Genomic DNA, 17,684 nt, shown 5'->3' with positions numbered 1-17,684 from the left:
GCAGGGCCTGTGTTCACAAAGGTGCTAAGGAGCCCTGAGACTGAAGCACTGTTCCCGGAGAACTCCTACTTTCCTTCATCTCGGAGTTCTGGAGACTGGGGCCACCTCCGCACCTCTACGCGGCACTCTCTCTTTCTCCTCTTCAAGGCTGTCTGCTCCCTCTGCTGGTCTTTCTGGCACATGACACCTTCTTCGAGTCTGACTGGAGGCAGAGGAGACTGGGGGGGAAGTGAAGGAGTAGGAGGCTTAGATCCCCCCACCAAAGCCCAGCTGGGAGCCCATGCAGGGGTTGCATAAGCCCAAAGAAACAGAGGGGCACACCGGCAGAGGCTGCTGCAGCAGAGTGGTAGTGTCTGATAGGGGAGTGCCCTGTCCCTTTGGACTTGTGTTGCCATGGTTACCGGATGCAGGGGAAGGGGCAGCTATTTTAATCTCTCTGAACTTTCTTTATGAAAAAGGGGAGAAGGCATGGTGGGGGAAAGGAGCCCCTTCTTTTTCTGTCACCCCTCAGATAGCCCTCCCACATCCGAGCTCTGCTTCCAAGAACCACGCCTCCTTGGGTCTGGAGAGTCAGTCAGTTAACTGTTCAGTGTGAGGGTCAAGGGGAAAGGTGAAGCTAGGAAGAGGTCTGAGGCCTGAAAAATATATGTATTAACTGTGGGAGGACAGATAAGGAGCCCTATTTTAGCCTCCCTCCCCCACATGACTTTGACCCAGACAGTTATACCCAGAGGGTCAGGCAAGATCAATGATAACTGGAGAAGAGACCTTACACATGCCCCTTCCAGGGAGCTCTTTTTTTTTTTTTAAATTTATTTTTGGCTGTGTTGTGTCTTTGTTGCTGCTCTCAGGCTTTCTCTAGTTGCAGCAAGCAGGGGCTACTCTTCGTTGCAGTGCGCGGGCTTCTCATTGCAGTGGCTTCTCTTGTTGCGGAACACATGCTCTAAAAGCACAGTCTTCAGTAGTTGTAGCACACGGGCTCAGTAGTTGTGGCACACGGGCTCAGTAGTTGTGGCATGCGGGCTCTAGAGCACAGGATCAGTAGTTGTGGCGCACGGGCTTAGCTGCTCTGCGGCGTGTGGGATCTTCCCAGACCCCACGGTATCAAACCCGTGTCCCCTGCATTGGCAGGTGGATTCTTAACCACTGCGCCACCAGGGAAGTCACAGGGGAGCTCTTTCGAGCGCATTGCTTTCTCCTCCCCACCCAGGACTCTAGATCAGCAATTCTCAAACAATTTGGCTTCAATGTCCCTTTACATTCTGAAAAATTACTGAGCTTTTGTTTATGTGATTTATATCAATTTACCATATTAGAAATTAAAACTGAAAAAAAAGTTTGTAACACAAGAATACACAAGCACACATCCCATTAACAAAGATGTCAGGAATGTGATGTAATCTCATGTCCTACAGTCTCTGGAAAACTCCACCGTAGGCTGTGGAGATATTGAAAATTAAAAAGGCATATAACATCTTAGTTTTATTATGAAAATAGTTTTGACTACATGAAAGGGTCTCAGAGACCTCCTGGAGGTTCCCAGGCCACACTCTGAGAACAATTGCTCTGGACCATCATCCCAGCCCTTCTTTATGACTCACACTTGTTGATTTTTTTTTTCCTCATTTTTATTAGGAAAGTATAAACATTTGCCTCCCTGCTGGGTCCTGCCCCCACCCCCAAGAAAAACCAGAGAACTTTTCAGGCTCAGCACTCCTCTCTCTGGACTCCCATTTCTGGGGCTCTCCCAAACACCTCCCGTCAGCCCCTTTCCCAGCTCCCTCTTGAGCCTCCCTTCAAGCACTTCCACAGCCCTTACACTTGGCCAGCCTGTTTCCCCCAATCCCAAGCCCAATGGGCCCTTGGTCTGCTTCTTCCTTCCCTCACTTGAGGACTTTCCTCTGGAGAGACTAAGTGATTTTTCTCTGCCTTCTCCTTCCCACCCTCCCTCCCTCACCTCTGCCATCTTCTCAGATGGCTTAGGGTAGGAAATCATACTTTCTGGGTAGACTCCTTTAGATGACACACTTTCCCCATCTCCCCACACATCAACCAGCTTGGGATGTGCCAGAGTCTGGACAAGAAAGTGCCCATTTGGGTCCTAGAGGGGTCAACCCATTCATATTGCCAGGTGACCCACTGGATGAAGGTATGGGTCAGGAATCTGATGCCTCCAGACACAGATGCCCTTTGCCTAGGAACCCCTAGTTTGATCTCTTCACTCCAAACCCCCAGGTCCTCTCGCTAGCTGCAGCCACAGGCCTCTACCACCATATCTGGCACATCTGTCTTGACCACGTTTCCATCACGGTCAAGGTAGAGGAGAGAGAGAGGCCTTCGGGCAGTAGGGACACAACAGGAAGTACCCAAGGGCCAAGGGTTGTTGGCCTTGAGGAGGCTGAAGACAGCAGAATGGAAGGAGGCAGCAATGCCTGGGCTGCCAGCCAGGTGCGGGGGACACTGCCCACTGCAGTAATTCAGCTGGTACCCCTCAGGCTGCAGGATCCAGTCCCGCCATCCCAGTTCCTGGAAGTCTACATAATGGTCTCGCCTACAGCATAAGGGGGTCTCAGGCTCACAGCTGGGGGTCCTCCTCCTGGCCCGGCCTGCTCCAGGCTCTTTGGGCCGGGTCTTCAGCTCCAGGAAGGGCCGCTGCTCTCCCGCTGTGTCCAGGAGCTGCTGAGTTTGGGGGGCAGCTGTGCTGTTGCCTTCTAGCGGTCTGCAGTCCAGTTGGAGTCTCAAGACACCAGACTCCTCATGCCTCAAGCCACTAGAGGGCAGAGTCAGGGCGTGCCAGCCCGGGGCCGTCAGTTGGTGCTCAGCCAGGAGGACGTGGGACCCTCGGCGTCTCCTCCTAGGGCCCCATCGGAAAATCCTCAAGGAAAGAGTGCCAGGAAGGGTGGGGAGCACGTGCAGCCAGAGGCGAGCGTGGTACAGGTGGTGGGACCGAGGAGTGGACAGGTAGAAGGTGAGCGTGGAGCTGCAGGTGGAGGCGGAGAAGTCTGCCGGGAAGATGGAGAAGGGATTGAGGACTGCAATCGGAGATGTGCTGTCCCCTGACGCTCCCGCAAGCCCTGCCAGCTGCTCCCCCTAGCTCCCACCTTTAGAGGAAGCAGGGACTCCGAGGCCAGTCCTGCTCCAACTCTTCCTCTTCCTCCTGTGCCGCGCTCCCTCTGCTTCTGCTGTCGCTGTCATTCTCCCCTCCCTTCTCCCTTTCCCCGCCTGCTCTCTGCCTGTCTCTCCCTCACCCACCTGTGATGGCAGCAAAGCTGATGACCTGCTCCCCATTCGCTGGAACCACACTTCCCCGCTGCAGTCTCCGGAGGGCTCTGGTCAGCGCTGCCTGGGGTAGAGGATGAGTTATTATGGGACGACCGGTCAGGTGTAGCCCTTTGAGGATCTGCTGCTTGGCTAGCTCAAGGACCAGAGCTCGTTCTGCTTGGGGTGCCAGTGTGGGGCCTCCACAGGAGGGACACACAGACCCTGCCCTCTGTGTCCACACCAGTGCCCACAGCAGCACCAGCTGGAGCTGGACATCAGAGAGTCCCATGCTCCTGGTGAATGGCCCTGGGTCAGGTCGGGAGCCTCGGATGGCTGTAGCTCCTTCTGTTGAGTCTGGTTGCGTGGAGGCCAATGAGGGCACGGCGGCAGCAGACAGCAGTGCCACACCTACCCTTGGCCAAGGGTAGAGCCACCTGTCTTCTGTTGCCTGGGACTCAGGAAGGCAGACAGTGGACGGTCCGATGGGTAGTTGTGTTCAGTGTAGTCTGCCAGTTTGACCCTCACAGCTCATGTCTGGCTACTGACTGGGGCCTCTCTAGAGCCAGCAGCCTAGGGCTCCCTCACCTAGTGGTCAGCAGGCAGACCTACCCTCTGAGCCCCAGGATTGGCCAACTGTGCTGCCCATCAGGTCCCTGCAGGGGGTGGAGGTTCCCCCCTGGAGCTCAGGTTTCACCATCTGGCCCTGGTCACGGAGCTTGAGGCAGGGGTATGGGGGTGGGGGGGCTATGTGGACACGCATGATGCAAGAAGGAGGATGATTTCACATGCTCAGTCCCCAAGGTCTGGGGCTCGGGGGAGGGAACTCCATATGAGCAAGGTGGGAAGGGCAGTTTCCCCCATACCTACAGTCTGTCTAGCTTGCCCATCCACCACTGCTGCAGCAGTTTCCACGAGGCAGCTGGGAATCCCAGTGGTTATTTCTCTGGGCTGGAAGGTGAACTCTGGTCTTTTTATTTCTAGCAATGGGGCTGGGACAGTGGTGAGAGGCTGGGGGTGGGAGGAACGGAGTCCTCTTGTCCAGGCCAAGGTGGCAGTGCCACGGGGCACAGAAGTCACCCCCTGACCTTGCCTGTGCTGACCGCCCAGAGTCCAGTTGGACTGGAGCACAGTGTGGACGAGGGCTGGAGCATTGGTGTGTGGGGGGGGGTAGCATGTTACTGTGATGTCTGGGGAAACCTAGAGAGGTGGGGGTAGTGGTGATGCAATCTTACAGCAGGGCAGAGTCCATCAAGGATGGCAGAGGGGCATGGGAGTTGGAAGGGCCTGTCCCCAGCTGCTGGTTCTCTTTCAGGGCACTGTAAGAGCTGCCTAGATTTGGGATATCCTAGAAGTGGTGCCAGCCTCTGTTCATGGTGGTGGGAAATGGAAGGTTTATGGACTTTTTCTTTTTAATTAATTAATTTATTTTTGGCTGCATTAGGTCTTCGTTGCTGCGTGAGGAGGCTACTCTTCATTGCAGTGCGTGGGCTTCCCATTGCGGTGGCTTCTCTTGTTGCCAAGCACGGGCTCTAGGCACGCGGGCTTGGTAGTTGTGGCGCACGGGCTTAGTTGCTCGGCGGCATGTGGCACCTTCCCGGACCAGGGATTGAACCCGTGTCCCCTGCACTGGCAGGCGGATTCTCAACCACCGTGCCACCAGGAAGCCCAGGTTTATGGACTTTTAAGAACAAAGCATGACCAGTACAGCAACCTTAGTCCCAACCCCAGCCCTCCTTACCACACTGCTCGCTGGCTTTAAATGGCCTAACCAAGGCCTCATGCCAGCCTTTCTCCTTGTGCTCAAGTCTCTTCAAGAAGCTGGGAGGAAGTGAGTGTGATTTGGAAATGTGCCCCTATTCCAATTTATTAGTCTCCCCACTATTCAGCCAGTGGGGGCTGTCAAGAGAGACTGTTAGATCTGGCACAGGGGGAGAGGTGGTGCCTTGTGGGCTAGGGCTCAGTACCACCAGTGTCCACCATGTGGCAGTGCTGAGCCACTGGACAGCAGCAGGCTTGGCGCTGACCAGCTTCCCAGGGAAGGGGCTGCTCTGGGGAGTGGAGAGATTCAGAGCACTTCCCAACCTCTTACTCTGGGGACCCTGCCTCTACACCAGAAGACAGAGAAGCTGGTCCCTCAGCTCTCTCCCCTCGCCACTGCTGGAGAGCAGAAGCTGTCGTCAGGACCACATCACTGCTAACTTCGATTTGGTTTTGGATCTCATCGCTGCTGACACGTGGCAATGGAGCGTGGTGATGGGTGCCAGGCTCTTCCTAGAAACTTAGGGCACCTGTGGTGGGGAGGGGGCCGATGAGACTTTTAGATGCTCCTCTCCACCCTAGGTCTTGAGTCATATTCAAGCCCATCTGTCCAGGGCTCTCCCCAGCTCCCTCCCTATCGTGAGTGACAGCCCTCTGCCCCCTGGGGTCTGGACCACAGAACTGCAAAGCAGAGGTTTCTGCCCATGGTGTCTCAGAGGGCTTACCTGTGGGTGAGCCTGAGTCAAGCGAAGCAAGAGGAAGTGGCTGCAGGAGTCATTGACCCCATCTCTCCCCTTCCCTCTGTGTCAGATGCCCCCAATTTCCAGCTCTTCCTACCCTCTTTCTGCTGTGCCTGGCCTGCCCCTACCTCCCTACTGACACTTACGTCAGAACCCAGCTATAAATATGCTCTTAGCATCTTAGTCACTTTTCTCAAGAAGTGCTCCCAGGTTATAAATACCCCAGCCATCTGCCTCCCAGGCCCGCCCTACCACCAACCTGGTTGGGGGCTGGGGGTTAGCGACAGGCTTGAGGGTGGATAAGGAAGTAGAATGAGGGTGGGTAAGGAAGTAGAAGGAGCCTGAGCAATTATCTTGCCCGAAAGAGAAAAGCCTGACCAAGTCTAGAGTTAGGGGCCAGGGAGCTCTGGAAGAAAATGTTTGGAAGAAGACAATTCCACTCTTTCTCCTTTTTGTCAAAGACAGAGCCAAAAAGGAAAAGGAATAATACTGATCCTTCTAAATTTAGTTTATTTTAAAATTTTCTATTTTGTTCATCTTGTATTTTTTTGCATTGATTTTGATTTTTTAAAATATTGCATTAAGATCCTATTTATCTTGACTGATGAATTTTTTGGCATCCCCTTAAAATTCTGCCCCCAAGGCAAGAGCCTCGCTTCTCCTCACCTTAGTCTTGGCCCTGGGGACTGAAGCTATAGTTGGAGGGAGGGAGTTTAGATCTGGGGGACGGGTGGATTGGGAGTGGGATACAGAGGTGGAAGCAGGAGGCAGAGCCACCAGAAGACTTCCTTAGATTCTCTGCTTAGATGAAGATTTCCTCAAGTCAAAATTGGGATAACTTCCATGAGTTTGGTCCTGAAGCCCCACAGCTCAGATTTGCAGCCCCCCAGGAGGTCTCTTTCAGACTTTCTCCTTTTAGGGTTCCATTTCCAAGGACCTCAGACCTAGATAGGAGGGGGTTATATGCTGAGCAAACACTGACATCACGTTTCCCAAAGGACACATGGGTTTTGCGCAAACTCGGCCTTGGGCTGCAGACAGTATTGACCCCATGGTTCAGGGCTGTCCAACCAAAGGGAGGAGATGGTGGGGGAAGAGGGCAAAGGTCTAGAGAGGACCCAGTCTCAGAGCAAATGCCCCCCTCTCCTCACCCCAGGCCTTCCTTTTCTTCTCCTTGTCCCACTCAAATGGCCCTTGGCCAGTTCCAGCTTCCAGACAGGACTCCTGGCTGGAGCCCTGGGGGTGAGTGAAGGGAAGGCAGCCAGCTGGGAGCCATGCCTCTGCCTCCTCCCATGTGTGTGCCCTCAGGTTGTCACCTACTTGCTGACTGAGCAGTGATCTGTCTCATTTCTTGGAGCGAGGACAGAGAGAGGAGAGGAGCAGGTAAAACCCAGGTCTTTATTAGCCATAAGACAAGCAAAGATGGTTCTGGGAGGGAGGAGGGGGGCTAAGAAAGAAGAGGAAGCAGCCTGGCGAAGGAAGAGTCATGATGTGTGGGATGGACGTAATAGCTCAGCCCTAAGGAGGCTGTGAGGAGAGAAAAGTGGGCAGGGCAGGCAGGCTCTGTGTCATCTCGGGTGTCAGTCAGGGTCCTGGCAGGACATAAAAGACCCACTCAGCTGTCTGTGTTTGCATCACTAAGAAGACTTAATGAAGGACTTCTTTACAGAGGTATGGGCAGGGTTAAGGGAACCAAGGAGGGATATTGGAGCACCCAGGGACCGGCAAGAATGGAAAGCCATTATAAGCCCATAGCATGGAAACAGTGAGATCAGAACTTAGGCAGAGCCGGAGCCATGGAGGGGGTGGGGAGCTAGACAGGAGCTGTAGGGACATGGACGCAGCCACAGTCACACAGAACCATGGAACCTAGGCAGAAGGAGGAGGAATAAGAAACACCCTGACCTCTGTCTCCTCCTAGCCTTTGATCTTCTGCCTGTGTCTCCTCTTAGTCAAACTCAGCAGGGAGCCAGAGGCCAAGGGAACTCAGGTGAGTCAGACCCCAAGGGTACGGAGCAGGACGGAGAAGGACAAAGAGTGGATGAGAGTGTGCCAAGAGAGCCTTTAGCAGCCCATTGGGCAAGTAAGAGGAAAAGGGCTCAAGACATGGAGAGGATCGAATGTTTGGTGAATCTAAGGAAGGGCCTCTCTGGAGATCCAGAAAAGCAGAGGAAGGGGCTGGGTCAACTCATCCTGGAGTGGGGGACATTGAATAGAAGGGGCAGGGATGCATAGTGGATTGTGGGCTGGATTAAAGTTGGGCTATGGAGGGCTTCCCTGGTGGCACAGTTGTTGAGAGTCCGCCTGCCGGTGCAGGGGACACGGGTTCGTGCCCTGGTCTGGGAAGATCCCACATGCCGCGGAGCGGCTGGGCCCGTGAGCCATGGCCACTGAGCCTGCACGTCCGGAGCCTGTGCTTCGCAACGGGAGAGGCCACAACATTGAGAGGCCCGCGTACTGCAAAAAAAAAAAAAAAAAAAGTTGGGTTATGGGTATCTGTCTGGGAACCAGATGGCACTGCTCATGTTTGGAGGTGGATGAGAGTCCCTAGGGTGGCAGTTGAGCACGTAGAGCTTGCTGGAGGGACTATACTCTAGGAGAGGGGTGGTCATTATGAAGATGGTACAGTGACTCTCCTTAGATGACAGTGCTTTGATGAAGATCTCCTCATGTCAAAGTTGGGATAATTCTCATAAGTTGCTCAGGAAGAGGGAGTCCATCTTCTGGACAGAGGCAGTAACGGGGCCGCCCCCTCCTCTCAAGGAAGAGCGCCTCCGTCAGGGCATGTTTGCCTACCCCACCTCGGGCTGCCTGTACCACACACAGACTAACTGCACCCACACGCCTCTACCACCATGTCAGGTATGTCAGTCTTGACAATGTTGCTGTTCCTGTCATAGTAGAGCAGAGACAGGGGGCGCCGGGCAGTGGGCACGCAGCATGACCCCCCTCCGGCAGTGCCCGCAGCGGTGTTGGCCTTGAGAAGATTGAGCACCGCGGTGTGAAAGGAGGCGGCAATGCCAGGCATGCCTGCCACGTGCAGGGGGCACTGCCCTGTGCAGAAGTTCATTGCGTAGCCCTCAGGCTGGATGATCCAGTCATGCCAGCCAATCTCACGGAAGTCCACAAAGAACTCTTGTCGACAGCACATCCTGGACCTACCCTGGCAGTCGATGCCTCGCCGGCGAATGCGGTGCTTGCCCCCAACTCTTACACGGGCTGTCACAAAAGGCCTATGGGCAGCCCCACCCAGGATGACTGGGCTCCAGGCTACTCGGCCTTCAGGGACCAGCTCCAGGATCAGGTGCCCCTGACTGCAGGCAGCCTGAGCTTCAGGCCCCAGGAGGAGCTGGTGCCAACCACTGTCATCCACCTCCAGCAGGTGCTGAGTGGCCAAGGTGAGGTTGGTGGCACGTGGGCTGAGCACGAGGACCCTCACCTTCAAAGTCCACGTGGTATTGGGAGGGAGCTGCACAAAGAACATGAGGCTGGCCTGCTGGACCTCCAGGCCGCCAACAGTTCTATCAGAGAAGAAGTGGAAATCAAGACGAATCTGGTCGATGCTGGAGAGACCTGTGGATACAAGAAGCCCCAGTCAGTGTGGCTTTCTGAGTCAATTCTACCAACTACATATCTATTCTCAGCATGCTTGAATTCCCTTTGTTCCTTCTCGACCACACTGTTGGCATTAACTACCCCTTCCTTCTTAAAAATCTTTTCTCTCTTGGTTTCCATGACACAACTCTCATGATTCTTCCTTGATTTTCTTTGCTGGCTTTTCTTTCTCTCACCATCCCTCCATCCCTCCAATGCAAGCGTTCTCCAGGGTCTGTCCTTGACCTTCATTTCCTTTTTTTTTTTTTTTGCCATGCAGCATGTAGTATCTTAGTTCTCCGACCAGGGATAGAACCTGCGACCCCTGCGGTGGAAGCGAGGAGTCCTAACCACTGGACCGCCAGGGAAGTCCCATTTCCTCTTACTCTACACTGAGAGGAGCTCTGACCCACACTCACAGTCAGCCAACACAAATTTTGTGCTGGTGATTCCCAAATCTGTATGTCCAGTCCAGATCATTTTGCACCTTGGGAATCACCAAGCTTCACGCCTAAACTTCTAACTGCTTAATTTTGCCACGTCCTGCCAGCATATTAAAATCAATTTATCCCAAGTAGAAATCATTATTTCCTCCCTATGTACCTCTCTTTCCGTTCTTAGAACTGGTGGCATCATTACCTTCCTTATCACCTTTAGGAACTCCCCACATCCAGTTCCTCACCACAGTGGTTCTAACGGCTATGTATTTCTTCCTGTACCAGTTACTGTTGCCCAGTTTCCCCTCTTCATCCCTCACCTGACCTATTGAAACACATTAACTGGGTTTCTGTTCCCTCCACTCCTGCTCTTGTCAGGATCACTAACACCTTCCACATTGCCAAATCCAATGGTTTCATCTCTTTATGTTCATCTTACCTGACCTCTAAGCAGGTAAGATGACACAGTTAACCATCCCTTCCTTCTCGAAATACTTCCTTCTCTTGGCTTTCATGACTCTGGCCACTCCATCTTGGTCTCTTTTGCTGACAGCTCCTCTTCCTCTGCCTGACCTCTAAATGTTGGAGGTCCTAAGCTCCCTTCTCTTCTCTATCTATATCTCTCCCAGAAAGAACCCATCAATTCCCCTGGCTTTCAATTTCATCTATATGCTGATGACTCCCAGATATCTATATCCATGGCCCTGAGCCTAGGCTTGTATATCCAGCTGCTGATCTGATATTCCACTTGGATATCCAATGCTATCTCAGACTTTTCATGTTCAAAGAAGAACTCTAGATTTATCCCCTGCAACCCAAATCTGTTCCTTCTTCAATCTTCCCCTTTCCTGTAAATGCACTGCTTAAACCAAGTCTTGCTTGCTGTCATTCCCTTCTTTGAAATTATCTGCAGACCTGTCAACTCTATCTCCAGTTCATAATATAATTTCACTTATCCCCACCTCCTCTACCATTAGTTCAACCTGCAATCATCTTTTTCTTGAACTATGGCAATAGCTTGCCAAGTGGTCCACTCTTGCACCCAAAACCATTCTTCACATATAGGCCAGAGTGACCTCTTTTTTTTTTTTTTGCTGTGCCTTATGGTCTGTCGGATCTTAGTTCCCCAACCAGGGATCGAACCCATGCCTGCTGCAGTGGAAGCGCAGAGTCTTAACCACTGGACCGCCAGGGAGGTCCGAGAGTGATCTTTTTATAACATAAATCTGATCAGCTTAATCCTCTCAGCTTAAAACCCTTCAAAGGCTTCCCATTGCTATTCGAATGGGAATAAAAGCTAAACCCCTTAACATAGGAAACACGTATGATTAGGCATTCTGCCATTTAATGACTATAGTCTACCTATACTGGCTTTTTTCTGTTCCTTGAACTCACCAAACATGGATCCACCTCATGGCCTTTGCACTTGCTATTTCCCCTGCCTAGAATATCTTTCCAAGCTCTTTGAATGACTGGCTCCTTTTTGGCATTCAGCGCAAATTCACCACTTCAGAGAGGCTTCCCAGACTAACTTAGCTAAAGCAGCCTTCAACTCTACCCTCATGTCTTTAATACATTATCCTGCTTAATTGTCTTTATAGCCACTATCACTCTTTGTAATCATCTTGGTTTTTTGTTCATTTGCTTCTCCTCCCCTCCCCTTCTACCCCTCCCTGCTCCCAGCTAGAATGTAAACTCCATGGAGGTAGAGACTGTGCCTGTATGGTTTACCACTGTATCCCTAGTACCTAGTACATAATAGGCATTCAGTTAACATTTGGTGAGTGAATGGTCTTTCATTCTTTAATTCTTATTTTACACTGATACAAGAATTATTTTCCAAAAAGGCTAGATCATAAAATTCATGGTTTCAAAAAACCTATTGATGAATAAAGCCAAACTCTTTTTTGGGGGGGGGCCTCTCACTGTTGTGGCCTCTCCCGTTGCAGAGCACAGGCTCTGGACACACAGGCTCAGTGGCCATGGCTCACAGGCCCAGCCGCTCTGCACCATGTGGGATCTTCTCAGACCGGGGCACTAACCCGTGTCCGCTGCATTGGCAGGCGGACTCTCAACCACCGCACCACCAGGGAAGCCCAAAGGTAAACTCTTTTAGGAGGCAATTAAATGCCATTATGCTTTGGCCTTAGCAACCCTTATTTATTTATTTATTTTAAGTAAAGGATGCTTTATTGTGGGAATGCCACTGATACTCTCATGGGCATAAAAGAGCAGAAAATAAAGTTCATCTAGACTTAGTGTGAATTGTAAGGTCTGGAATAAGGTTGCCCTTGACAGCTCTCAGAGCCAACAAAATCTCTCTCATCTCACTCTCCCTATGTAAGTCTACTCCATTCTTCTCTTTCTGTGGATCTACCTCTTTTGTTTCCCTGTCACCTTCCTCAGGTCCCAAAATGGTGGCCCTAGCTCCTGAGTCTACAGAACCTTTAACTTAGCTCTTCCTAGCTAAGTGAACTGATCTTTCAGTGTTCCAACTCCAAAATCCTAAAAGAAGAGTCTGATTGACCTAGCTAATCTTTTCTTGCTAGGTCACTAGCACCTAACATTTAGAACCTCATAAGTCACCCCAGTTATGGTAGGCAGACACAGGACCAGCAGGGGCTGTGATAGACCATTACAGTGTTGACCCCCAGGGAACAACACCTCCCAATATTCATGGTCTTGTGCAATCCCTTCCCATATTAATTCTGGGCTTGGCGTGTGACTTGATTTGCCCAATGAGATGTAAGCAAGCATGACGCAAGCAGAAACTTAGTAAGTACTTACACTTTGAGGTAGGAAAACTTTAATGCTTTAAAGAAACTTGGGCTAGACTACTGAATGATGAGAAGTCATATGGAGAGAGACTTCGGAGAGACAATCTTAGATGTTCTAGCCCCACCTGAGTTCCTAGCTGAACACAGTTGCTTGAATGAACTCAGTTACACCACATGGAGTGAGAGAACTGTCCAGAATAAGTCCAGTCAAATTACAAAATCACAGAAACTATTGAATTTTTTTGTTTTAAGACTCAATGTTTGAGCTGATTTGCCATATTAATGGATAACTAAAACAGAAATTAGTATCAGAAGTGGGGTACTCCATAGCAAAGACCTAAAATATGTAGCATTGGCTTTGGGACTGGATGACAGCCAGAGGATGGAAGGACAGCAGGGAGACTGTTAGTGAAGTCTGGAAGGACAGTGAGGAAATTGCTACTGGAAGCTGGACAATGGGGAACCTGTGTTATGTATTGGCTATCGTCTCTGGTAACTGGAAGCTAGAAATGGTAACTAACAGAATTGTGAATTTAGCTAAAGATATTTCCAGGCAGAATGCTGAAAGTGCCATTTGGTTTATTTTAGCTGCCTATGATAAGGCATTTCAGGAGTGAGATGAACTAAAGAACGAACTGTTCAATTTTCAAGCAGAGTTTAGAGAAAACATTTCCAATAGGACTTGCTAGCTGGAACAATAAAATATTTTTTTTCATCCCTCAACTCTCTGTCTGGCACAAAGTTTATCAAACTAACAAATGGTCTCAGGGCAAAACCCAAATCCAGGGCACTGCCAGTAAAACATAGTTTCAGAGAGAAGATCAAAATAATAAAGGGGGAACTGTAAGACCCTTTGTTAAGATCTAACATCTTTGTTAAGATCTAAAACGTAAGATGTTCTGTAGACCCTCTCAACTAGACAGAGGGCCTCTAAGAATCTTAAGAGTGTTATCCCACTTGTAAGAGGGTATCCTGACTTGTAACCTAAAGAGGAGGGTCTGTCTTGATAAGAGTGGAGTGCCTTTTGTCTGAGTGAGTAGACTGTAGAAGGCTCACAGAGTGTTAAAGAGAATTTTAATAGTGAAAGCGTCACCAGTTTGGACTAAAAGGGACAGAGATGATTCAAAATGAAAAGAAGCCTCCGGGCTCCCAACTTCTTTGGGCAGCATGCAGGCTGAGAAAACTACTTAGCCGCAAACACAGGTCATTTCCTATTTAAAAGGAAAGACATCTCAGAGGGTGGCACTAAGAGCTGAGAGAATGAATCTAGAAGTCTAGGGGAGCAATGGTAGGCTGTCCTTAAGAGGAGAGGAAAATCCTACCAGTGGGCAGAACCAGGCCCTAACCAAAGGAATTCTGGATTTGGGGTAGACTGAGATATGTGCCTGGCTGGATGTCAGAATTTTCATGGACCAGTGACTGCTCTGTGTCTCCCTTCCCCATCTGCCATTTGGAACAAAAGTATCTATTTATTCCGTCCCTGAATCAGCATTGTATGTTAGGTATGTGGGAGGCAGATAACTTGAATTTGTAGGTCGTAGGCAGTGTTGTGTTGGTAAATATTTCACAACTGGATTCCAGAGGGGGAAAAAAAGGCCCTGATTTGTAGAGTTTGCCAATTTCTGCGGTATAAATTCTCCCATCCCGGCCAATTTCAAACTATCAATGTGATGCCACTGGATGCACAGTTGGGAGATGTTCACCATCAGCTCTCATGAGCCAGTATGAGCCAGTTTCAGGACACCATTGAAGGCTCCTACCCTAGTTTCCCCAGGGCCCCAAGCTCTCTCTCTTCATACCTCCAGCAAGAACAATTCTCAGATCTTTCTTTCACACGATGGTGGAGATGATAGCTTAAATTGGAATGAAAACTTCAAACTGAAATATTTAAATGTAAAAGATAGAATCCAGGCATCATTCTCACCTCCAAGTTCATTTCAGGTCATGCCCCCTGCAGCCTAAATGTTGTATTCATTCATTGATTAGCAAATATGTGGAAAGTATATAGACTTTGAAGTCAGAGAGAACTGTGTTTGAATTCTGCCCCTTGTAAGCTGTATGACCTTGACCATGTAAATTATCTTCGAGTCTCAGTTTCTGCATTCTTAAGTTGGGAATGATGAAGTCTACTTTATGGAGTGATTGTAAGGATGAACTGAGAGGAGGCAGGTACACTAAATACCTGGTAACTGTTGTTACTGTCACAATGTGCCAGGAAACTGGGCTAAGTATCAGGGATACAAAGGTGAAAAAAAAAAACCAACCAGGATTTTGGTGTTCACGGTCATTTGTCCACCTTGTGCTCATCCACTCCAGACTACTTTTTAACTCTAAATGCAGTCCATTTCTTTACACTTTTACTCATGTTTTTCCATTTAGGATGTTGTTTACCATTTTCTACCCACTGAAGTCAAACTTACTCTACAATGCCAGCCAATTTGCAAATTTCTTCTGAAAGACTTCCCTGACTTACCAGGTCCCAGTGAATTACTTCTGGCCCATTAAGCACTTGTGCCCTCATCTAGCATTTATTTCACTCTGCCTTATATTCTAAGTAATTTATTCCCAGCAGCAACAACTAAACCCCTCATGGGCAGGAGCTGAGTTTTCTACTTTCAGTTCCCTCCCACCTTATCCTTTCTAAGTACATTACCTGTATTAGCTCACTTAATTCTCTCAACTATCCTCTCATTATCTCTGTTTTGCAAATGAGAAAACTATTAACAACCCAGGACACATAGTAATAAGTGGCTGAGCAGGGAGTTGAGCCCAGTTTATCTGGCTCCAGAGTTTGTGTTCTTAATCATGAGCAGAAACCCCCCTTTTTTTTTTTTTTTTTTGCGGTATGCAGGCCTCTCACTGTTGTGGCCTCTCCCGTTGTGGAGCACAGGCTCCGGATGCGCAGGCTCAGCGGCCATGGCTCACGGGCCCAGCCGCTCCGCGGCATGTGGGATCTTCCCGGACCGAGGCACGAACCCGTGTCCCCTGCATCGGCAGGCGGACTCTCAATCACTGCGCCACCAGGGAAGCCCAGAAACCCCCTTTTGAACTAGAATAGGGTCTCATCCATCACTGGGGACTCTAGACATGGTCGAGCTGAACTACAGAATGGTTTAGCTGTTTATTGAGCATCTACTATGTTTGCAAGAGGCAGAGTGGTAGAGTGGTCAAGGTCATGGATTCCAGACCCAGGCTGTCTGGCTCTACCACCTACTGGTCATGTGACCTTGAGCTAGTTACTTAACCTCTTTGTGCCTCAGTTTCATCACCTCTAAAATGGGGTAACAATAGTATTTGCCTCACTGGCTTGTTGTGAGGCTCTCAAGGAGTTAGTATATTTAAAAGGCTTAGAACACAGTAAACACTATATTAAGTGTTATCTATTTCTACTATACCCTAGCCTCTGATGATAAGGTGAGGAATAAATGACAGTTCCTGACCTCAAGGGGTTGCATTCTATGGGAAGACAGACTTCATAGAAAACCTGGAAACAGGCAATTCCATAAGGAAGGTCCAGGTTCAGGGTGAGCATGTGGGGGCCACCAGAGAGTGAGCCCCTCACCTTCAGGTCAGGGTGGGTTTTTTCAGGATGGGAGTGTTAGACCTTGAAGGGAGTGGATGCTGACCAAGGGAAAGGGGCCAGGAATGGGAAAGGCCTTCTAAACCTAAGAGAGAACTTGCAAGAAGCTCAGAGGCCAGAGAGATCACTCGTTTGTGTTCTGGTTCTCAGGTCCTGTCTCTGAATTCTCTCTCTTTTTTGGGGGGGCCGCGCCTCACAGCTTGTGGGATCTTAGTTCTCCGACGAGGGATTGAACCTGCCACTGTCCACGGCAGTGAGAGTGTGGAGTCCTAATGACTGGCCCACCAGGGAATTCCCCTGTCTCTGAATTCTTGATCTTCTTTCCAGCTGCCCACTAAATTCTCTAACCCCTCTGCCCTCTATGGAAGGAACTTTCTCGTCTTTATCCTCTATCCTTTAAATACCTTTCTGAGTCCCATTTTGGCCCTGTTCTGACGTGGGAACCCAAGGTAATCAAGGCAAGAGGACAGGAGTAGGGTGGAGAGGTATTGTAATGCCAGTGTTTTACTTTTCTCCCTTTTACCCAAATGACGTATCTGGGGGAGTGGGGTACAGAGAGGCTGGATCCCAGGGCCAGAGGGAGGACAGACTCTCTAGCTCCCAGACCCTGGTCCAAGCCCAGGAAGTGTCTGGGCTCACATCATAGTCTGTGGAAGTGTGTGGGCCTGCAGAGAGAGGAGCCATGGGAGATAGGGGCAGGCAGTCTCAAAAGAAATGAAACGTACCCACTTCCCAGGTGCCCATTGGTCAAGTCTAAACTACAAAGAGAGAGCCTGGTGGTGGGGGTGTGGGGGGAGCCTGGGATTGGGAGATTACATGCTGTGGGAGGCAAGAGTTGGGATGGTTTTGGGGAGAAAGTCAGGCGTTAGATTGGGGAGGAAGTTTTTCCCTTCCGTAAGAGATCGGGTTTGGGGGAAGATCTACAGACCAAGAACCCACCTGTCTCAGCAAAGCTGATGATCTCATACTCCTGTCCCCTGTCTGCTTCTGGAACCGCCCCCTGTGGGGACCCATGGAGGCGCTGCAGCGCAGTCCTCACAGCAGCTCGGGACACAGGCCGGCTCAGTGTCGGGCGCTGGCTGAGGTGCAGCTTGTCCAAGATGCTTCTCTTGGCCAGATTAAGAAGCAGCTCCCGCTGGCTCTCCAGGTCCAAGGCGGGTCCCCCACATGCCAGGCACTGACTGTCAGCTCTGGGAGTGGCCACTGTGTCTGGAGCCAGGAACAGGAAGGCCAGGAGCAATGAGGAGGTCATTGCTGGGGGAGGCCTTCCTTGAGCAACACAGTTGAGATAGAGCCGCAAACCCCGGGGCTCAGGGTCTCCACAGCTGTGGTCTCAGCTCCCTCCCAGCCGCCAGGGGCCCCGGAAGGAGAGTGTGTCCAGCTGGCATTACTCCTGGTTGCAGGATATAGAGCAGTCAAACATCCAACTTGAGAGATGAAGCCAGTTACAGGTAGAACTTGGCAGAAGCCATATAGTCAGTGAAACTACAGAGTGGGGGATGTGAGGGGAGGTTGGTTTGTTTGGGGAAAGAAATGT

General features: G+C 50.4%; 2 protein-coding genes across 2 annotated transcripts; both read right to left on the bottom strand.

Moving 5' to 3' along the window:
• Window positions 1–1,993: 1,993 nt before the first annotated feature.
• On the bottom strand, window positions 1,994–3,819 carry INHBE (inhibin subunit beta E). Its single transcript, XM_029206539.1, has 2 exons — window positions 3,253–3,819; window positions 1,994–3,002 (listed from the first exon to the last, which is right to left on the bottom strand). The coding sequence occupies exons 1-2, from the start codon at window positions 3,548–3,550 to the stop codon at window positions 2,245–2,247; spliced, it is 1,056 nt and encodes a 351-aa protein (XP_029062372.1). The 5' UTR covers window positions 3,551–3,819; the 3' UTR covers window positions 1,994–2,244.
• Window positions 3,820–8,434: 4,615 nt separating this feature from the next.
• Window positions 8,435–17,604, bottom strand: INHBC (inhibin subunit beta C). Its single transcript, XM_029205983.1, has 2 exons — window positions 17,087–17,604; window positions 8,435–9,332 (listed from the first exon to the last, which is right to left on the bottom strand). The coding sequence occupies exons 1-2, from the start codon at window positions 17,397–17,399 to the stop codon at window positions 8,587–8,589; spliced, it is 1,059 nt and encodes a 352-aa protein (XP_029061816.1). The 5' UTR covers window positions 17,400–17,604; the 3' UTR covers window positions 8,435–8,586.
• Between the last annotated feature and the right edge of the window lie 80 nt (window positions 17,605–17,684).

Source organism: Monodon monoceros, unplaced genomic scaffold (genome assembly GCF_005190385.1).
Source record: "Monodon monoceros isolate NGI ecotype Baffin Bay Population unplaced genomic scaffold, NGI_Narwhal_1 Super_Scaffold_6, whole genome shotgun sequence".
In the NCBI taxonomy this organism is placed as follows: domain Eukaryota; kingdom Metazoa; phylum Chordata; class Mammalia; order Artiodactyla; family Monodontidae; genus Monodon; species Monodon monoceros.
This window is presented reverse-complemented; position numbering and strand designations above follow the sequence as displayed.